Consider the following 24325-nt stretch of genomic DNA (forward strand, 5'->3'; position numbering starts at 1 on the left):
CTCCTTCCTTACCTGCAGGAATCAACACCGATAAAAACAATTAGATCCACGAACAGGGCACGGCAATTTCCAGAATTTGAAGAAGGCCTAAGCGGGTTGCACGGATTCGGGCAATGAAATGGCAGACGAACAACGCGAAGTCGACATCGAAACGAAGGGAAGGGGCGTTGCTTGGTTACCTGAGGGGAGCGCGGGCGGCGGCGGCGCTGGCTGGGCGGAGGCGGAGCAGGTAAACCCTAGGGAGCGGATTTATAAGTGGCTGCGAGTGGGAGGGTTTGGCTCACTCGGACGAAAATGCCCCTGGGCCTAGGGCTGCGGCCTGCGGGAACAAGACGCCCCGCACAAGCGAAAGGGCTACTGTGCCAAGCTGCCTCTCTTGGTGTCAACCGATCCCATCGGTTTGGGCTGGGCCCGAGCCCAATGTCTTTCTTTGCTAAAGGTAAATTTATGTTTTTATATAGTCCCCAAACCAGAAATGAAACGTGACAAGAAAAAAAAAGCACTATAGATTTTGGGTGAAGAAGGGGGCAAGTGGCAGATGATTTTGGCAAAACCTATATTCTGATAAGAAATTGCAGCAAAGCACCTTTCTCGAGACTATCTGTTGTGATGAATTGTTCAATTGTTGTGCCGGTGTGTTTAACATGTTGCTTCTTTAACAGAGCTGGAAAAAGTCGTTACTGATATAGTAATAGCAGCATGGTTTCCTTTTTTGGATAAAGATGGTAATAGATTCCATCAAGAAAAAGAAGAATGTAATTCTAGTCTGTCCTAAATCAAACAACTTAAGTTTGCTAAGTTTATGGTAATTAGTATCAATATTTACGATTCCAAATAGATATACTATGAAATATATTTGATGATAAATCTAATGATACTTATTTGATATATCAATCAATATTGAAAACACTTTTATAAATTTAGTTAAAATTAAAAGAGCGTTGCATTCTTGTTTGAATCGGAGGGAGTGGTTGTTTTCATTCATTTATCAAGTCATCGTCCTGTTGGAAAGCCTCGTGCCTGTCTGCCTCCATGGCTGACAAGGGTCCATTATCCTTTCAGCTACTGGTCCTCACGCTAATCTCCCGCGCGTGTTCAGTCAATTATCCCGGCCTGCGCTTGCCAGGGATTTCAAAGGGGCGATAAGGAGATCCACGCGCCTGGACACTCACAAATGTGTCAAACTGGCCGCTACATGCAGCACAGTACGTAGCAGTGCTGCCAACTACTCGAGATTGGCTGTCCATTTCAGAGTTTCTATATACAGTTTTTTCTGCATTTTTTAAGTGATAACGCACTGTGCTTTGTTTTCTAGAGTTCTTTGCTTACCGTTGGTCGTAAAAACAGCTCAACTCCAAAACGAGATGAAAAGGATTTTCTCTATACATGTTCGCACGGTCCAAGTACATCTTCCATGCTTTCGCGTGATGAAAGATCTTGCTTGACACCTTTTTCTCAAGGTGGAAATGTTCAGACATACGTGCTGTCTTTTAAATAAAAAGAAAGAGATATTTTGGATTCAATAATTTTGAACAAGGCAGGCTCCAACTAGCCAACATTGAATCAATGGTGGCTCTCGAATTTTTGAGGGGTCGCCGTGAAAGCTTGAAGGGCCGTGCTTCTCGCAGCACATTGTCTATAAAAATCACTCTGGTTTAGCTAAACAATACTAAAAATTTACATAGATTATGGCAGGAATGAGAAATTGTTTCTTCATTTATACTGGAAACTTAAAAAAAATTGTTTCTCAGTTCCTCCCTACCCCTATTGAATCACATCAGAATCACAACTACGCTCTTCACCTTGCTCCCCTACATGAATTACTCCATCATTAAATAAAGAAGCTAGAGCTAAGAATGATGAGTAAAAATTATACCAAACATGCCCTAAATCAAAAGGAGATTTTTTTACAGTTTCATTATGCACGACAAATCATTAGGGATTTAGAAAGACCACCGAATAGGCAGGGTGGTAACGGGCCATCTTGTTGACACCAAAATTTGGTAAGCTTATCCTAGAGAGGAAGAGATCGGCCGATGATGTAAAAACAAGAAAATCTCTTAATTAGTGGATATTTGGGAGCCGGCCAAAAAATATTATTCAATTTTGGAGAAGCCCGACGTCCAAGATCTCCTCATGTCAAATAAGGAAAAAGACAAAAGGATCGAGGAAAGTGCACATGTCATGACTTGAGAGAATTATTAGAGATATTCTCACGCATGGATGATTATTATATTCGACCAAGTTTGAAAGATTTGCTAATATATGGAATATTTGAGAAAATTGGTGACAACGTATAACATCTTGAAGTCGGCCGGATAGAGATATCACGTAAAGTAATAAAAGAAATATTATTGACTAGATGATGTGTTTGGAAAGCTCTAGATGCATCACGTATGTGCAACAAAGAAAAGAGAATATTATTCTATTCAGGATATGGCGTCCAGATGCACATCGACGATGCAAGAAGCAAGGACATGTATCATATACGTGTATATATATGGCTGATTAGATGTTGTGTCCATATACGGCTCGGCAAGCTGGCATGTCTACGTACCGAATCTATGCTGGTTGAGCCGAATGGGATAAAGACATGAATCAAACAAAGAAAGCTTCATCAGCGAGGACTCTGCATAAGGAAAATGAGAATATATGTATTTTAATATTTCCTTTCATTTAGATATTATTGTTAGATAAGTTATGTACATAGCTCATCAGGCTGCAGGGTATAAATATGTACCCCTGCTCCTTGTAAAAGATATCCACACATCAATCAAAATCAGTCTTTACTTTTTTGGCTTCAAGCCAACCCTTAGGAGTAGAGTAATGTAGCTTCTCAGCGAGTTCTTCAGCAAACAGGACTGCATCGACTGATCGACCTCCAGCTTGCTTGTGAGTATCGTCACGATTTGTATTGTGCTTGTAAAGCTGCATCAGCTGATTGATCTTTTATGAGCCATAATATAAGTTAGTTATCGATCTGTATTGTAGTTTGTAAGGCTGCATCAGCTGATTGATCTCTTACGAATCATAATATAGATCAAAGTTATCGATCTTGTGTTAAATAACTTGTTGTTTAATACAATATCACTAGTTATCAATCTGCTAAGATTAGTAAGACTTTCCTTGCTGTTTTTTTGTTGATTCACCGGTTATCGATTTTGCTATAATTAATGTTTTTAATTATAACAAAATAACCCGATTGAGATAGAGATAGATCGGCATCATATCATCTTAATTGGTCGTCCTCTGATCTAGTCATGCTTCAAATCTTATAATCGATGGCTTAATTCTGCTAGATCGATAGTTTTATCTCTATTCCAATTAAACATAGTATGCATCCAAAGACATGTTTCATATTGAATAAACTCACTAGTTAATAAGATATAATCTAATGATACTTCCATAGCTTCATCGATCCGGTCGAACCTCACTGGTAAGACTTTGGATTAGAGATTATCAATTAGTGGCTTTGTTCATGATCGAGATATTTACTCTGTTTGTTTGTTATGCATGCATCGGCTATTTCAGCCGATTCACCTGTGCTTTTCACATATATAGCATGTTTTTCATGAACCTGTCAATATATAGGTGGTTTTATAGATTCTTTGGCTTTAGTTTGTTATCATTATCATAGCTGTATCGATCCGATCGAATCTCACTGTTGATGGTAACATATTAGATTCAGAGCGTTTGTAGATCGATTTGTTCGCATATTATATCATTTCTCGTTAAACTTATCGGCTCAATGCTTTACACTGGTTATATCTATCTAGCTGATGATGTTTCTTTATATTACTTATATTTGGGTGTATTGGACTTGTTTTGTATGGATTAATCAATCGCTATGACCCATGAGTATCGGTTATTTTGAATTCGTACCATCATCATTGATATTAGCGGATAATTTTCAATTCAGCGATCCTTGTGTTTATTGATATGTTGGATATCGACTATTTAGTCGATAGCCTCATTGAATCGGCTATTTGGCCACATATTGGGACTATCTGGTGCAACGTCGACATGTTCCACCTTAAACTACTGATTATTCTCTCCATGTCAATTGCAGGGTCAAATTAACTGGCACGTCTTTGGTCCCGAAACCAACCGTTCTTGTGTTGAAGCCAAGCAGATCTCCAGTTCAGATCGTCCAGCTTACTGTATGTTGATTGCATCGCCATATTTTTGCGCCAACACATGTTTTGGCACGCCCGGTGGGACCACAATCGTTTGATCAAGAAGTCAACGACAATCGTTGACATGGATAATCAGATGATCCTCAAGGTCAACCTTGAAGACCTGCCTGATGACCAGTCAATGCTTCCAACGGCAGGGGGCAAGATCAAGTTCCAACAACCACAAATACAGCAGCTTCTAGTAGGACAGGCTCAAGATCAAGCCCTGCCAATCGTAGGGGGCAAGATCAAGCCGTACCAATGGTAGGGGGCTAGCTCACATGATAGGGGGCAACCACCAGCATAGCAATCACCAAGTGCTCCTGTCACGCAAACAGTTCAGCAGCCTATTAGACAAAACCAAGATTATTTAGTCTAGCAGCCAACCTCTCCAGCTATTCAGGAGGTTGTGCAACGGCCGGCTCGGGGAAGATTCAGTACTTTCTATTAAATGCCACAGTTGGCCCAAAAAATTGCTCCACTAGTGTAGAGAATCATCAGGGATGTTGATCCAAATTATTTCAGTAGTCGGTTGCAAGGATATGCGACTCAAAATGCTCAAATCGACTCGCCAGATGGATATCATCTGGTTTCGGATGATCAACACATATCAGTGTATGTGGAGAAGATTTATGTACGTAATTCATGGATGGAAGTTCGAGCAGTATTTATGGTAAGAAGACAGGATCGTGCATATGAATAGAATTTCCATCGTATTCTTGCTGGCCCGTGACAAATAGGATTATTTGCTTGACTTGGTCACGGAGATGCAATGTTTGAGAAAGAGGAAAAGTTTAATTATTTAATTGGCTCGGCCGAGGAAAAAAGGAAGGTGTCTTCGTACTGATGTAGAAAAATCTTGTGCGCTTTAGCATGGCCGAGCGAATAAGGATTAACAATAGTATATCCGGACTTGTCGGCAAAAGCATCTCCATGGGCCCTAATCTTCATATTGCTGTTGCTGCCACTGAGCCGATTTCTCAAGGCTCTATCAAGGAACCAGGAAACAACTACCTTACCAGAATTAAGTGTTTGAACCAATGACGTCGAACGGAAGCCAATGGGCAATGATTGCTCAAAAGGCGATGGAGTCTAAGCAATCGTCATTAGAGATTGATCAATGGGATAGAAGCTGTGGTATGAGTCTGGAGCTAATTGGTCTAGAACGCAAGCTGGATTAATTCATCGGCTACTTGAAGGTCAAATAATAACAAGACAAAATAAGAGCCGATGTATTTCATATTCGTCATCTGACTATAGGTGTCAGACTTTATTCGCTTGCCTCATCACTCTCTGCCTGGATGAAGACTACTTGTTGGCCAACCTATTGGTATTGGTGTCACGATGATCGTCAACAAATAGAGAGTAGAATCAACCACTAATTTTGAAATTCAAGGCCTTACATACATGGTGCAAGAAGTTTTGCCATGTAATAACCGATTTTAGGAAGCATGTAAAATATTAGAGGAGGATGCCGATGGCCATACTCATTGCATCTAGGAAGCTAAAGGGACATCGACACTTAAATTAAAAACAAGGATATTCGGCCTGATGGAGTTATTTTATTAGAAGCAGTCGATAGAGGTTGTTTCCATTGGATTTCTCTTTCTGTTTGGATAGCTGATGAATAATTTCCATGGAGGCTTCATCAGTAATTTTATATTCATCAGCTACACGGATCATTCAGGAGGAGTCAATGGTGGATTGCTACTCCATTGTTTGAGCATTGGATTATTACTTAAGTTCGTCCGTGTTGTTGTGCAGAATGTAGAAGATGCCACAATTACTGAGCACGAGACTGGTCATGATCTGGTGGTCATGATCTGGGAACAGCTGATGCAACATGAACACCTAGTGACCGGTCAGGCACAACAGGACTAAGCACATCACCTGGAGCGACCACATGCTCATCACCTATGGCGCATGCACGGGCTTCAGCCAAAGTACATCACAATGCAAGATCCACGTCACTCGTATTGCCAGGACGTGGCGTGTGCACTAACGATGGACAGGCACACCACCCGATAACATCGACTACATCCCTGACAGGTGTGCTAGAACATACGCCAGAGGTATAGACGTTTAGAAAGCAGTGGTAAACCTGAAGAAAATAAGCGTTGGACTCTTTCATCGGCTCTCGGTTTTTCTCTAAACACATGGGGCATAACCGATCAATGAGCAGAAAAGGAGCTGACCATGTTTTGGGTTCTCAAATATTTACCATCCGCTCTGCCTATGGACAAGTTTGGGTTAGCTTTTTCTCCTGGTGGTACATGTATATCTAGTGCTGTCATGCCACCACCGACAACAACACCTTCGACAGCGTATTCGGCGACACGTGCTGTACCACGTCTCTAATTTCTTTTTGATGATTTTGACATTTGGTCACTGACTCATCGGAGGTAGCAGCTAGCTGATCAAGCAAGGAAGGAGCAGCCGTATGCATTTTTGGATTCACTCCGTGCTTCATGAGAGGGATTTTTCACCAATTAATTATTCAGCTGGAAGCTTCTTGTTTTCCTGAACTGCTAGGAAATCAAAGGAGTACGTGGTCAATTTGCCTTGGTTAGTGCTTTACAATCAATCAAAACAGAGATCTGCTTCATGTTGGTCATGGCAAGACAATTCTCTGGAAGCCAGAATTGATCAGAGTTCTTCCATCGGCTATCTCTATCGGCTACTCCGCCATCGGCTCTATGACCATATATACAGAGATTAGCCGGGAAAGTTGAGGAAGCGTTGATGAAGGTTAGCAGCAGAAGATGGCCAATGGAATTAATGATGAGCCAATGGAATTGATGATGAGTCGATTCAAACCCTAGGTTCGTTCAATAGGCACTTGTTTCAGTAGCATCAGATTGGTTCATCTGTATATCCAGACCATCATCAGCAATATTACCACATCGCCCCTCATAGAAGCAAGCCAAGCCGACGATATTGCACCTCATTAGCTTGGGGCATATTTAATAGCATTAGTATGGTGGCTAGAATATTTTATTGTCTGCATCTAGGCTGATGGGTATTTGCACATTGGTTTGGCATCGGCTAGTCACATGCAGATAGCAAATAGCCGATAGCAAGGAAGAAGCCAATATTCGTGCTTATTACCTCTAGCTCCAGATATAGCCCATTATAATTATAGACCGAGTCATCAAAGATATTGGCTCCTAGTATTCGAAAAGTGCTTAGAATGTACTCAAACAATATTGATATGGTGACTAGGAGCCAAGGTATCAAGCTGATAGCCGCTGGGGCCTTTTATGTAATTATGTCTCATCGGATGATAGAAAAAGTTCGTCGGCCTTCAGGATGATATAATTTGAAGCTAGCAATGACCAAACTGGAAGGAAAGAATCCAGCTCGATGAATATTGTATGAAGGAAGCAAACAAAAGTTAGAACATGTATGTGTCAGCGTCAGCCACCCGACCTCTTGTCAGTGTCATAGTCATCAAACATCCGATCGCTTGATTTTGACTGTTCCGATGCCGCTTGCAAGACAGAGAATAAGATTTCTAGAATCGGCTATGTGCTCATGCTGATGTGGATTGTGAGGCCGTCATCTTGGTTCTAAGTCTCAGACCAGGACGACCGAGTGATGCTGCCGGCCGTGTGCGCATGCACATTGCCAATACCAAGAAAACATGGAGCTAGAGCCAAGAACATTCCCGATCAGATGGCTTTTATATGAGACTGGAGACAATAATTATGAGATTTAAAAGCAAGCCGATCCTATATGTGCAAGAAGATGGTTCTAATCACATGATCGGCTCTACACTGTCCAAGTTCTCATCAGTTCATGAGAAGATACCTCATCATCAGCCATGTTAGTATAGTTGATGAGGGCATCTGTCCTGGAATGTCATATATATATATATCACGGTCAACACTGGATAGATAAAGTCGTACTTCGATGGGGCTTCAATTAAGTTGATGATGTCTATATGTGTTTGCACCCACTGGCTGTAAGTCAAGAAGGATTAAGAATATTATTTTCAGCAGCACTGCAGTAGCATATAGGGATTCCAGATGCAACAACCGATAAGCACCCTGGTGAAAGCATCATTATGGATCCCGAGCAGAGGCACTTATCGACTCAGAGTAGAAGGACATACATGCAGATGTGAGGTACATACTCTTCCATGCTTGGCTCGCATATTCTTTATTTCTTATTTTTCCTATCACTTATGAACAATTTATCATAGGGAAAGCATGACATCTAAGTAGTTGATGAATGAGATATAGTTTGATGAAAGGAACCTTGCTTCTTTTTGCAAAGTACTCGAAAAATTTTCTTACAAAAAAAAATCAATAGCTTGTCTCCTCGATGATGTTGAATTTCCTACCAAGGCCATATGTTATCATTAAAAACCTTTCACATAAGCTGCTTGTTTTGTGTTAAGTTTTGTCAAATCTTGTTGACCCTTGTTAGAGATTTATCATGCTTCCAAGATCAAGATCACGTACACGCCACATATATTTGTTGCTTCTACATTGGAAGTATGCAAAAATATGTTTTTCGTCCACCCAAAATGTTCTGCTCCTACACTGGGAGAAGGCAAAAAATGTGCTTGCTAGGCTTTATCAGAATAAATGCTCTAAGTTCTTGATAATATTTCATTCAAAAGTTTGTTGTAAAAAGAGACATAGGTTATGCAAAAATATAAAAAGATTGACACAAAAGAGGTCCAAAGTAAAAAAAAAGGGGAAAAAGAGAAAAAGAAAAAGAGGTGAGAATAAAGATAACCCATGTTCTCGTAAAAATATTCCACAAGAGAGAAATATATATTTTAGAGAGCATAGTAGAATTAGGTTAGCCACTAAATATTCCACACATATGCACATCTTGATTTACAAGTATGACACTTCTCTCTTTAGATCCGGGGTTTGACTTTACGATATACGCAAGGTAAATATGCTATATATTTTATCCCTACCCGAACTCCACATAAACTTTTTAGAAGTAGACTGAATAGGGGCGAAACAATGCTTTGATGAGGAACTATACACTTTGAGTGATCTGAGAGAATCATTTAAGGAGCAAAGCTATGTTTTAATTTGAAAATCTTTCAAAAAACCTAAGTTTTCTGAGCAGGAGAAGCGAAGATGACTGGATTCTAATCCGTTCTATTCTTCAACCACCAAAGAGGCAAAGATGGTGTGGTAGACACTTCAAAGTTCACATGTGTAGGTGAGGCTTGGAAGAAGGTAATATTTCTGCCAGTAAAATCCTCGGCTCCTTGGAAGAAGACCGTCGGCTAGAAGTTATTGGATTATATTTTTCTAAACATTGATATGGTGATTAGCCGATGGATTGAATTATGGGCAACGATGCCGCTGATGTCGAATTCACAATGCAACAAGCCTATCAAGAAAGCTTTGCATAAAAAGGTGGACAAGAGTTTCAATTATTTGCTAGTCACATACATATACTTAATGGTCAGTAGCAAGGAAGAGGCTGATGTTTATGATAATTGCCTCTGGATAGCCGATTATATAATTATAGACCTAGGGGCTAACTCCTAATTGGCTAAAGCAGATTAACGGTCAGGAGTTTAAGACATCAAAAGTATCGGCTCATGAAAGCCGATTGCAAGATACATAGGAGGATTAATTTTGAAGATGATTTATTGGGAGCCGAAGCAGATCAGATATCGTTGATTTAGGAAGGAAGACTATTGGACCAAAATAGTTCAAAGCATGAAAATTCATACTCCGAATTAGGGGGGCCTGTGTTGACACCAAAATTTAGTAAGTTTACCCTAGAGAGAAAGAAATCGGCCAATGATGTCAAAAACAAGAAAATATCTTAATTAGTGGATATTTGGGACCGACTAGAAAATATTATTCAATTTTGGAGAAGCCCGACGTCCAAGATCTCCTCATGTGAAATAAGAAAAAAGTCAAATGGATCGAGGAAAGTGCACGTGTCATGACTTGAGAGAATTATTAGAGATATTCTCATGCATGACTGATTATTATATTTGGTCAAGTTTAAAAGATTTGCTAATATATGGAATATTTGAGAAAATTGGTGATGGCGTACAACATTTTGAAGTCGGCCTGATAGAAATATAACATAAATCAACAAAAGAAATATCATTGGCTAGATGATGTGTTTGAAAAGCTCTAGATGCATCACGTATGTGCAACAAAGGAAAGGGAATATTATTCTATTTAGGATATGGCGTCCAGATGCACATCAACGATGCAAGAAGCAAGGACATGTATCATATACGTGTATATACATGGCCGATTAGATGTTGTGTCCATATACGACTCGACAAGGTGGCATGTCTACATACTGAATCTGTGTCGGTTGAGCCAAACAGGATAAAGACATGAATCAAACAAGGAAGCTCATCAGGCGAGTTCTTCAGCAAACAGGACTGCATCGACTGATCGACCTCCAGCTTGCTTATGAGTACCTCACGACTTGTATTGTACTTGTAAAGGTGCATCAGCTGATTCATCTTTTATGAGCCATAATATAAGTTAGTTATCGATCTGTATCGTAGTTTGTAAGGCTGCATCAGCTGATTGATCTTTTACGAATCATAATATAGATCAAAGTTATCGATCTTGTGTTAAATAACTTGTTGTTTAATACAATATCATCGGTTATCGAATCTGCTAAGATTAGTAAGACTTTTCTTGCTGTTTTTGGTTGATTCACCGGTTATCGATTTTCACCTGATTGAGATAGAGATAGATCGGTATCATATCATCTTAATTGGTCGTCCTCTGATCTGGTCATGCTTCAAATCTTATAATCGATGGCTTAATTCTTATAGATCAGTTGTTTTATCTCTATTCCAATATGCATCCAAAGACATGTTTTGATTTTGAATAAATTCACTAGTTAATGAGATCTAATCTAATGACACTAGCATAACTGCATCGATCCGGTCGAACCTCACTGGTAAGACTTTGGATTAGAGATTATCAATTAGTGGCTTTGTTCATAATCGAGATATGTACTCTGTTTGTTTGCTTTGCATGCATCGGCTATTTCAGCCGATTCGCCTGTGCTTTCACACATATAGCATGTTTTTCATGAACCTGTTAATATATAGGTGGTTTTATAGTTTCCTTGACTTTAGTTTGTTATTATTACCATAACTGTATCGATCCGATCGAACCTCACTATTGATGGTAACAGATTAGATTCAGAGCGTTTGTAGATTCATTTGTACTAGGCAGTCGATTTGTTCGCACGTTATATCATTTCTCGTTAAACTTGTCGGCTCAATACTTTACACTGGTTATATCCATCTAGCTGATGGTGTTTCTTTATATTACTTATATTTGGGTGTATTGGACTTGTTCTATCTGGATTAATCAATCGCTATGACCCATGAGTATCGGTTATTTTGAATTCGTACCATCATAATTGATATTAGCCGATAATCTTCAATTCAGCGATCCTTGTTTTACTGATATATTGGAAATCGACTATTTAGTCGATAGCCTCATTGAATCGGCTATTTGGCCACATATTGGAACTGTCTGGTGCAACGCTGACATTTTCCACCTTAAACTATTGATTATTCCATCCTCGTCAATTGCAGGGTCAAATTAACTGACATGCCTTTGGTTCCGAAACCAACCGTTCTTGTGTTGAAGCCAAACGGATCTCCAGTTCAGATCGTTCGGCTTACTGTGTGTTGATTGCATCACCACATTTTTGCGCCTACACATCTATGATCTGTTTTACAATCCAAACCAGCCCTCAATTAGTTTAGCTGAAAAAGAACCATATATAAAATTCAGTCCCACTCTTTTTGACCCATCCCTTAAGATCTGTAGGGACTGTAGGCAAGAAACCTGGGCCCATTGGCAGGCCTTATTTGTTTTGTGCTCTCTGGTCTAGTTGTCGGAACCACCGTTGCCCACACAAAGAATGCATATAGTTTTTTTAGGGAAAAATGCATATAGTTTATCTCATAGGAATTATATATAAGTCTGCTTATGTAAACTTACAGGTATACTTTTTTTTGAAGACTCAGTGGGGGAATAACTTGCAGGTATACTTCAGTTGTACAAATCATAAACCAGAAAAATATACAATATGCTCCAAACATAATAGTAGCATGATCCATTATTATTCTGTAATTGTTCTTGCCGATAGCTAGTTATAGTGTGCAGTTTTTAAAACAACAACATATTATGGAATCTATTGAACTCAACATTATGACATCCCACATTTTATGTAAACAATGCATTTAAAAAGTTTAATGCTCATTTTTATTTCGTCCCCTCTCTGCTAACAGTAATTTTCTTTCCCCTTAAATGCTAAAACATTTAACGTTTTAGATGGAAAATTGATTTCCAAATAGGAGTGTACGGGGATTGTACAGTATATATACTTAACTAACCATGAGCTGTATCTGTACTCGCATACAATTCTGTTTAATCTAGAGACTAGATTAGCTAGATTAATCTTCACTGTCACAACTAGAGTCCACGACACTTATTCACTAACATGATATTAAATTTGTTAGTTATTATTTTGAATTTAATTTTCAATAATTATTTATGTGTAACTTTTCATTTTTAAACCTTATTTCAGTTCTTATGAATTGTACCTTTGTATATTCTTAAATGGATTTTACTTTTTTAATCCATGTGAAAATCGGAGTACAATTTCCTCTTTTTTATCCTAAATTTTAGGTATTGATCAGTTATATTTTAACTCTCACATTATGTACATACCTTACTTCCAACCTACTAGAAATCAAGAAAAAATTTCCCATTACTTTTACTAAAATTTTATCTATTTAATATCTTGCATTTATTTGTTTAAACAAATTTCTTGCATTTGTGATGGACTATCTATTTTGTTTCTTAATCCATGAGAAAATTTAAAGGAACTATTTTCCTTTAATTTACATAGAACTTAAGCTATTAAACCAGTGAGAAATTGAGAGAGAAAGGGTCCGTATGGATTCTGTAGTCTAAAGTATAGTGACTGCAGTAAAATTTTAGACCGCTTTAGCTCATTTTTTTTGTCTAAAATTTTGTGAGTTGGTTTAAACTTCAGACAACACTTTAGACCTCCTGTTTTGAACCTAAGAGCGCTAAAATTTAGACCATGGGAACCAAACACGTCATCGACTGATGAGTGATGAAGCCAAAATGATGATGCAAGTTCGCAACTTGTATTCTTTCCAAAATGCTAGTGTGTGGGGGCAACATTCAAATTGCGTTGCCACGTAACCGTGTCACGATGTGCCGTTCTGCTGATAGGCCGAATGAAGGCCGTGATGAATCCGGACCAGGTCGTAAGCTAGCGGCGGTTAATTTTTGTAATATAAAACCACATGTTTGGAATTTTTTTTTTAAATCGATTCGCATACCCCGGCCCATACCCGGGTCTGTCTGGATCGGTTCGACCCGGCTCAGCTAAACCACCACATGGTTATGGTTAGTAAAAAGTTTACCCTCTTTCCGATCGCTTTGTATGATAGTACTCCACATGTGTAGCCTAGTCCCGTACTCGCGCGGAAACCGGGTAAAACCGTGTAAAAACTGGGTCCTTATTATTGCAAATGCCACTGGCTAGGTTGGGTCGTCGTGCCCGACCGGGCCGCTTCAAAGACCCGTTTTCTCCGTCAACGAAACGAAACGCGGGTCAAGATGGCACGACACACGATCGATCGTGATGTCCCAATCATCTGACATGCATTCCCCGACCCACCTCGCATCGCATGTTGACCGCTCGCCCTCCGCTGTATATATGCACCCCGGCCCAACCCTGCCGCTAATCGATTGACACTTTCAGCTACTTGCACTTGCACTACCCGTCAAAAGATCCCAGCGCTGATCGGCCGCCGTCGTGCGTGCCTCGCCCCGAGCTCGCGCCAGCAGCTACCCCGCGCCGGCGTCGTGATGATCTGGAAGCGGAAGAGCTCCGGGCGAGGCGGCAGCTGCAGTGGCAGGGACGAGATGCGGGAGCGGCTGATCTCCGCCGTGGGCGGCGGCGGCTGCGCGGCGGGGTGCGTGCCGCCGGGCTGCGTGGCGGTGCTGGTCGGCGGCGGCGACGAGCCGGAGCGGGTGGTGGTGGACGTGCGCGCGCTGGCGCAGCCCAGCGTGCGGGCGCTGCTGGAGGTGGCGCAGCGGGAGTTCGGGTTCGACCAGAAGGGTGTCCTCCGGATCCCCTGCGCCGCCGACGAGTTCCGACGGGCCGTCGCCGCCGGAGGCCACCGGTGCAGACGGTAGGAAGCTAGAAAGCGATCGATCGCACGCCTGGTGGTGCTGGTGGTGAGTCGATCGATCGTGTACATACATGTGTACAGAGGTGCATGCATGGAGTTGTTCATACTTCATAACATGTTCAGTTCCTCATGCTTAACATAGCGTAGAACATGATGTATACATGCTGAGTTTGCAGTTGTTAAATTTTGAGAAGAGGTCCAGTTTTGGTTTTGAAAAGATGCAAGTGCTGCTCAAGTTGGGAGTAGTTTATACCAATGATAATAATAAGTTAAGTCATGGTCGTCGTCAACCAAAAGCTGGTCAATTAACCCTGATCCGTTGCGTGATTTTGTTTGGCCTGAGATTGTTTGAAACGCTTGTGATCGATTTCCTTCGGGCTACATCGTTGCTGAATCATTTTTTTGGAACAAAATAAAGCTGACTAACTCTGTCACTCCCATGGTTTATGTGCCGTGCGTCCAACAAGCCATTGTGAATTTGCGCATCATTTCTATCTCTGCGGAGGTAGATTTTTAAGACTTTCGCTACGTAAAAATCGATTTTTAGCAACAGATCAAATTTTTTGTAGGGGCGGCTGGTGATGGAGCCGCCCTACAGTGACGTGCTCGGGTGCCCAGACACCAGTCACCCCTACAAATGAAACAGCAGGGGTGGCTGGTGATACGAGCTGCCCCTACAAATGGAGTCTGATTTGTAGGGGCGGCTCAATCACCAGCCGCCCCTGAAATTTCTATTTGTAGGGGCGGCTGGTGATTAAGCCGCCCCTACAAATGCCTACGTATATATAGCTCGGATTTATAGGGGCGACTCAATCACCAGCCGCTCCTACAAATGATCCACATATAAAACAGCTGCAGCACTTCTTCCTCCTTGGGTCACTCACTCCAACCCGTGAAAGAAAGGTGGAGAGGCCTTAGGCACCTCCCAAAAATTACTCTACTAAGGGGTGAAGGTTTTGGTCTCAAATCCTTTGGTGGAGAGGTTGTAGAAGGTAAAAAAATACTATTCTACATTTTTTTTGAAGTTTTAATGGTTGGTTAGTGAGTATTAGAGTTTTATTTTTCTCTCTCTTCTATGGTGCTTGAGCTACTTATGAAGCAAATTAGAGTCAAGTTTTAAATGTACTAGGGTAAATTAGGGAAGAGAACAAGATCAGTACCTTATTTGGTCCATGTTTTTAATTTTAGTGAACAATTAGTTAGTTTTATGGATGTTTGAAGTGCATGTGGATCTAGATCTAGGGTTTGATTTTTTTATTAATTTCATTTTTGTAAATTTATGTTTGATGAAATTGGACTAAGGTTTGTATGAAAGATATTGGGTAAAGTATAATTGTTGCTAATTGTTGTCTTTGAAATTGTTTATTATAATCAATAAATATGTATTTTAATTATTTATGGATAAATGGGCCATTAATTAATTTACCTCTACTATGATGTGTTTGTATGCTTCATATAATTATATTAGATTTATATTCATATATATCTGAAGTATATATATAATTATTCTCAAGTAATTATTAATTTGATTCATTTTTATATATATCTGAATAAGTAGTCCTTTAATGTTTGTTTTATTGTTGTTGTAAAAGATGGAGTACAAGAACTCTTGGATGTATAGTTCATTAAGGTTCAAGGCAGGTTTTCGTGAAGAGGTGGATAAATTTATTGAAGCCGCAAAGAAGCACGCAACGACATTGAAAGAGAATAAGGATACAATTATTTGCCCCTGTAAAGATTGCAAGAATAGTATGACATGGACAGATGTGACTATCATCAGATCATATTTGATTATGCGAGGATTTGTTGAAGACTATACAGTGTGGATTTATCATGGTGAAACAGTTATTGTTAACGACGAGAATGAGGAGGAATACGATGATGAAACCATAGAATCTCTGTCCCAATATTCAGCAGAGCTTGATGCACGAATGAATTTTGAGTTTGGCAATGAACAAGGTGGTGATGTTGGTGGTTGGGATGATAACGACGAAGGTGGTGCCAATAATGATGGTGGAGCACGTGTCGAGGATGAAGATGATTTGGAGGACATGATTCGAGCCCTTAGACTAGAGATTTTACTAAATAGCCCGAAAGATCTAGAAAATTTGAAAAGGGTGACAAAAGCATCGAAGGAGACTGTGTATGGTATTAAAAAGGGTTGTCCAACCATTGGACATTGCTACATTTTGTGCTTGAGCTGCTCATCCTGAAGGCTAAGTACGGCCGGTCAGACTATAGTTTCAATGATTTATTGCATCTCCTGTCATGGGTACTACCACAACCAAATTCAGTTCTCGCCAACACATACCCAGCAAGGAAGGTCATAAGTCCATTAACAAGGGGTTAAAAAAATCTATGCATGCCCCAACCACTGTATACTTTTTCATGACGAAACGTTCAAGTCACTGGATAAATGTCCCCAATGTGGGGCCAGCCGGTACAAGAACAATGACCTTTACGGTGGGGACGAACCCTCCACGGGAAAAAAGAGGAATAAGAAAGGTACAAAAAAGGTGGTACAAGAATCTCAGCCCCTAGAGGACACTCTATTAGGTAACGATGCAAAGCAGAAAAGAATTCCTGCCTTGGTAATATGGTACCTGCCAGTGACCGACCGCTTGAGACGTATCTTCCTAAACTCTAAAGAAGCCGCACTCATGACATGGTGGGATGATGAGCTCAAGGTGGATGATGATAAGATTGCACACCCGACTAATTGTAGTCAGTGGCAAAGGTTTGATGAGAAGCACAAAGAATTCAGCGATGACCCAAGGAATGTACGGTTTGACTTGAGCACCGATGGAATGAATCCCTTCAATGAGAGGATGAGCGAACACAGCACATGGCCAGTGATCTTGACCATGTACAATATCCCAACATGGTTGTGTCATAAGAGGAAGTACCTTTTCCTCACTATTCTTATTTCTGGCCCTAAACAACCAGGCATTGATATAGACGTGTTCCTCGAGCCTTTGATGCAAGAAATGGAGAGGCTATGGAGGCATGGAGAGCAGATGTACGATGTGTTCCGAAAGGAGGACTTCATATGTAGAGCAATAATATTTGTTACTACCAATGATTATCCCGCGTTATTTGCTTTGTCTGAATAGATAAAAGGAAAGATAGGATGCTTGGTTTACTTGAATGGTACTACATGGGTGTACCTAGATGCATCCAAGAAGATAGTTTACCTAAGGAACCAATGCTTCTTAAAGACAAGTCACAAGTACCGCAATAAATTGTTCTTTAGATTTTATGACAACGCCTCGGAGATTGAACCCCCTCTAGAGAGACGTCATAACAGAGAACACGTGTATAGAATGGTAAAAAACATATGCGTCATCTATGGAAAGAAGAATCCAGATAGGATGAACAGAGATAGAAGCACACCTCCTGTCAAAGGCGTACCTTTGAAGAAACAATCGATCTTCTTTTAGTATCTGCCTTATTGGCCAGACTTGGAGGTCGCCCATGCCATTGATGCTATGCATATGCAGAAGAATATCTTTGAGTCTCATTGCTACCTTGATGGACACAGGCAAGTCAAAGGATGGTCTGAAAGCACGAAAAGACATGGTGTAGCTAAACGTGATGCCACAGCTTCACCCAGTACCTGAGGCTAATGGAAAATATACTCTGTCTGTGGCGTGCTTCAACCTAACACCAGACGAGAATAGAGCTATATGCACTTTCCTGAGGGGGATCAAAGTCCCGACTGGGTTTTCAGCAAATGTTAAGAAGCTAGTGTCGATGAAGGACTTGTCAATAACACACTGCAAGGCTTACGATTGCCATGTGATGCTGACAGTGTTTCTACCTATTGCAATAAGGGCTATAAAGCCAGAGTTCTTAAAAATGGCCATCACCCGCATGTGCTACTTCTTTTCGAAGATCTCACAGAAGACGATTGGCAAGCAAGAGCTGAGTGACCTACATGAATTTGTGGTGGAGACACAAAACCAACTAGAGATGTGTTAACCTCCTGCTTTTTTTGATATAATGCCACATCTCATGATTCATATGGTTTATCAGATACAGGTGCTAGGCCCTTGCTACTTGCATGAAATGTGGTCCTACGAGCGGTTCATGTCGGTTCTAAGTCGATACGTGCATAGTCGAGCATACCCAGAGGGCTCCATGATAGAGGGTTACAGTACTGAAGAAATTGTCGAGTGCTGTCAAGAGTACCTAAAAGTACAAAAAGGGATTTGTAAACCCGATTCTCGTCACAAGTGTAGGCTGGCCGGGAAAGGCACCAGTGATAGAAAAGTGTTCATCGACCATGATTACAAAGAGGTGAGTCGGGAGCATTACAGTGTCTTGCAGAGTACACAACTGATGCAACCGTACATTGATGAACACTTGGCTACCATTATGGCAGAGAGAAATAGTCGTTCGGATGATTAGGTCATGAAACAATACAAGCAACGACTAACTACATGGTTGAAGGACCAAAACATACCACCTGGAGAAACCACAGACTCTATTACCATCAGTAGGTTGGCAGAGGGGCCATCGAGATAGGTGACATCTTAGAATGCTTATGACATCAATGGGTATACGTACTATACCCACACAAAGGATAGTAAATATGTGAACCAAAACAGCAGCGTTCGAATAGAGGCTCTCGATGGATTGGGGTGAAAGATCCAATACTTTGGCATCATTGAAGAGATATGGGAACTTGACTATGGAAGGGATATAACGGTGGCCCTATTTCGATGCCGCTGGATCAAACAACACCAACTGAATAAGATCGGATTGAGAGTCATGGACCTCGAGAATCTAGGCTACCAAGATGACCCTTGGGTGCTCGCTTCACGTGTCGTACAAGTTTTCTATATGTCTGACCCACAAAGTAATCTCCCCCCAAAGAAGAAGACAAAGCACGTGGTTGCCTCCGGGAAACAGTATATTATTGGAGTTGATGGTGTGGACGATATTGAAGCTTACAATAACTACGATGAGATGCCGCTATTCACAGACTTTTCTAAGAAGATCAGTGTTATAGAAAAGAACCTCCCTAAAGACATATTGCCATGGGAACGAAAAGGTATCAAGGGAAAAGTCGTTACAGCGGGCTAGCTAGATGTTGAATGTGGAGTGTTTGTGTAAATGTGTGTTTGTAAGACTTCATTTATGCATGCGTGTGAGACTATATATTTATGTACGTGTGTAAGACTATATATTTTTGTATGTGTGTGAGACTATATTTATGCATATGTGTGAGACTACCCTTTACAACATCCAGATGACTCTATTTGAACATCCACTCTATTACTACTAAAACTTTATGAAATCACTTAACACTTTATGAAATAAAGAAATGACCAAAATAAAAGTAGGAGATCTTGATGAGTTATACAACTTTTATATTCATCACCTTTACAGCTGAAATCATTTAGTGTTTGAAAATCAGGTTTGAAGCTGTCATTTTCTGAAATTTAAAATTTAAATTGTTCAAAATTAGTGACAAAGATAGATGACTAGACTAAAATGATAGAGCATGATTTTAGAAAATTTTAGAGAAAAACCATCACATTTGGAGTTAGTATGAGGGAGAAAAACTAGTTACAACTTTCAGCCACAGATTAAAAAGAGAAATCACACTTGTTCATCATTGATCATCATGAACAGTTGTGATTTTTCTTTTTAATCTCTGGGTAAAATTTGTAACTAGTCTTTCTCTCTCATACTAACTCCAAATGTGATGATTTTTTTTCCTAAAATTTTCTAAAATCTTGCCCTATCAAGATAGTGTGTTGATTTGGTCATTCTTTTCATTTGACAAAGTTTAAGCACTTCAAATTTTCAATTTTAAAAAAATGACAAGTTCGAACGAGATTTTCAACCATTAAATGATTTCAGCTAAAAAAGTGATGAATACCAAAGTTGTATAACTCATCAAGATCTATAACTTTTATTTTGATCATTTCTTCATCTGACAAAGTGATAGTAAACATTGTTTATAAATCAACATGTTTCTCGTATGGTTCATGAAACTATGAGTCATACGTGAATTTATGAATAATGTTTACTAATACTTTGTCATATGAAGAAGTGACCAAAATAAAAGTTGTAGATAGTGAGGAGTTCAACAACTTTTATGTTCATGACTTTTATTGTTGAAATCATTTAAGGTTTCAAAATCTTGTTTGAAGTTGTCATTTAGTAAAATTCAAAATTTCAACCATTCAAATTTGGTCAAATGAAAATATGATCAAAATAAAAGTTTTATATATTGATGAGTTCTACAACTTTGATATTCATGAGTTTTTCATCTGAAATCATTTACTCTTTCAAAATATTATTTTAAGTTGAAATTGTTTGAATTTTAAAATTTAAATCGTTCAAACAAAGTCACATGACAAGATGATCAAAATAAAAGTTGTACATGTTAATGAGTTATACAACTTTTATGTTTACAACATTTTCATTTTATTTCATTTAATGTCATAAAATTGTAGTCGAAGTTTTAAAATTCAAATTTTTAATTTTTGTTTTTTTTTGTTTTCTATATTGTTTTGACCACAATTGTTTATATATATATTTCTTCATATATAGAATAATACAAAATATTATATTTGTGCATGTACACAATTTTTTTTATATTACTTTGTGTTTTTATGATATAAAAAACATAGAATTTATAATTTAAAAAATAGAAACTATTTGTAGGGGCGGTTGGATCAGGAACCGCCCCTACAAATGCATTTGTAGGGGTGGCTGGATCAGGAACCGCCCCTAGAAATGCATTTGTAGGGATGGCTGGATCAAGAACCGCCCCTACAAATCATCATGACTATATATTCAAGGCCGCACACGGGAGTTGCCTGTTGGGCGCTCTCTTCTTCTCCGACGCCGTCACGCTGTCTCCCGGACCTGTCCCGACGCCGGCCCCGCGCGCCCCCTCCCCACACCCGCGCGCCTGCTCCTCCCCGCCCTAGGGTTTTCGACTGTCCGACGGCGCGCCTCCCTAGGGTTTCCACCTCCAGCCCTCGCCGCCGATGCCCGCCCGCTCGCCTCCACACCACCTCCCCCACCGGCTGCCTGGCCCCGGACACCGCCCGTCCCAGTGGTTGGCCCCAGCCGGCCGGCCGCCCCAGGACAACCTGTGCGCCCTAGGACAACTGTCAAAATCATCACTGAACATATCCAAAAGGTGTCTCCTTCCACCCTCCCCTTCCCTGAGACCCTGAAGATCCAAAACATGCTTTGTTTTTCTTTCTAGATGCTGGGTTGGTTCCAATTAGTGGATTACTAGAGATGCTAGGTTTTCATTTCTAGATTTCTTGGTGGATTTTACCAGCTTTGTTTGAAGTGGATCACACCTTCACCGTAGTCAGGGAACCCTCAAGAAAGCAAACTGAAATAAAAATCTCTCCACTTCCTTTTGAAGTAGTATTTTGTTTGGAGTCATCCAACAATGATGTGATGTCATGTCTGGTTGGATTATTAGTTTACATGTTTGTATGAAAGTAGGTTAGCTATCAATGAGTTTTTATTGTGGTATAGTGCCAGCTATTAGTAGATTGTAACTTGTGTGGGGAACACGACTTTCTTCTAATAGGCTACTTTAAGCGCGTTTAGTGAATGTCTGAAATGTTTTATCTAAAGCACCTGCACTTGGTTGGTTTCATATGCATCAACAGAAATGAATCGATAACTCGATTGCAGAAATCTTTTCCTATATGTGTTCTGATCATTTTAGAAACTTGAAAACTGAGCCACCTTTCAGTTAGCTAGTACTCAGTTAGTACTGTTTGGTCTCATATGCATCGGAAGCTAGTATTGTTTGGTCTTAGTTCTCAACTCTGAAGGAAAGCCACCTTTCAGTTAGCTTGCTTTGTTAAGTTTATTAAACAGTTCTGACCCCCTTCCTATTGGCATTAAATTTCTTTGCTTTGTTCTGTTTACCAAGCTATTTTAGGTGTCGATCTATAGCATGTTTTAGTCTGGTGCTATTTATGCAGCTTTAATCTGTATGATAAGATCAAATATGTCATTATAGCACCTGTGAAATGAGATGACTCATCTAGTCTGGTCTCCACTTAAACTCATTATAGCACCGGACTTGACTTTTGTTGACACATTTATAAAGTGCTATATAATCTGCCACATGTGAAATGAGATGACTGACAAAATGATGAGATGGATACAAAAGTCATCCTCCTACCCCTCCTCCTCTTACTACTCCTACTCCTCCTCTTACTACTCCTATTACTCCTCCTCCCTATACTTGCTACTCCTACTACTGCTCTTCTTTCAGTGATGCTCCTACTACTACTCCTAAGTGGCTGCTGCTCTTACTCTACTACTACCACTCTACTGCTACACTTACTCTACTCTACTACTTTCTACTTACTACTACTACTTGCTACTCCTAAGTGGCTGCTGCTCTTACTCTACTACTACCACTCTTTCTCTGTTTTTTTTGCTTATATACTGCTGGTGTGTAGTGGTTGTTGCTACTACTACTACTTAACTACTACTACTACTACTCCTACCACTACTCCTACTAGTACTCCTCCTGCTCCTACTACTCCTCCTCTGTTTTTTGCTTATATACTACTGGTGTGTAGTGGCTGCTGCTACTACAACTACTCCTACCACTACTCCTACTACTCCTCCTACTCCTCCTCTTACTACTCCTACTACTCCTCTTACTACTCCTATTACTCCTCCTCCCTGTACTTGCTACTCCTACTGCTGCTCTTCTTTTAGTGATGCTCCTACTACTACTCCTAAGTGGCTGCTGCTCTTACTCTACTACTACCACTCTACTACTACTACTACACTTACTCTACTCTACTACTTTCTACTTACTACTACTACTTACTACTCCTAAGTGGCTAATGCTCTTACTCTACTACTACCACTCCTTCTCTGTTTTTTTGCTTATATACTGCTGGTGTGTAGTGGTTGTTGCTACTACTACTACTTAACTACTACTACTACTACTACTACTACTCCTACCACTACTCCTACTAGTACTCCTCCTGCTCCTACTACTACTCCTTCTTTGTTTTTTGCTTATATACTGCTGGTGTGTAGTGGCTGCTGCTACTACAACAACTACTCCTACTCCTACCACTACTCCTCCTCCTACTCCTCCTCTTACTACTACTACTACTCCTCTTACTACTCCTATTACTCCTCCTCCCTATACTTGCTACTCCTATTGCTGCTCTTCTTTCAGTGATGCTCCTACTACTACTCCTAAGTGGCTGCTGCTCTTACTCTACTACTACCACTCTACTACTACTACTACACTTACTCTACTCTACTACTTTCTACTTACTACTACTACTTGCTACTCCTAAGTGGCTACCGCTCTTACTCTACTACTACCACTCCTCTATTTTTTTGCTTATATATTGCTGGTGTGTAGTGGCTGTTGCTACCACTACTACTACTCCTACTCCTACCACTACTCCCACTAGTACTCCTCCTGCTCCTACTACTACTCCTCTATTTTTTTTGCTTATATACTGTTGGTGTGTAGTGGCTGCTGCTGCTGCTACTACTACTACTCCTTCTTCTCCTACTCCTCCTCCTACTACTCCTCTTACTACTCCTACTACTCCTCTTACTACTCCTATTACTCCTCCCTGTACTTGCTACTCCTACTGCTACTCTTCTTTTAGTGATGCTCCTACTACTACTCCTAAGTGACTACTGCTCTTACTCCACTACTACCACTCTATTGCTACACTTACTCTACTCTACTACTTTCTACTTACTACTACCACTCTACTGCTACACTTACTCTACTCTACTACTTTCTACTTACTACTACCACTCCTCTTACTACTCCTACTCCTCCTCCTCTTACTACTCCTATTACTCCTCCTCCCTATACTTGCTACTCCTACTGCTGCTCTTCTTTCAGTGATGCTCCTACTACTACTCCTAAGTGGCTACTGCTCTT

The 24325-nt window shown here is 40.2% G+C and overlaps 1 protein-coding gene across 1 annotated transcript; it reads left to right on the plus strand.

The window, feature by feature from the left end:
- Positions 1-13957: 13957 nt before the first annotated feature.
- Positions 13958-14706, plus strand: LOC136495176 (auxin-responsive protein SAUR32-like). Its single transcript, XM_066491165.1, has one exon. It carries the CDS (start codon positions 14066-14068, stop codon positions 14393-14395), a length of 330 nt encoding a protein of 109 aa, XP_066347262.1. The 5' UTR covers positions 13958-14065; the 3' UTR covers positions 14396-14706.
- The last annotated feature ends 9619 nt before the right edge of the window (positions 14707-24325 follow it).

Source organism: Miscanthus floridulus, chromosome 12, assembly GCF_019320115.1.
Source record: "Miscanthus floridulus cultivar M001 chromosome 12, ASM1932011v1, whole genome shotgun sequence".
NCBI classification, from domain to species: Eukaryota; Viridiplantae; Streptophyta; class Magnoliopsida; order Poales; family Poaceae; genus Miscanthus; species Miscanthus floridulus.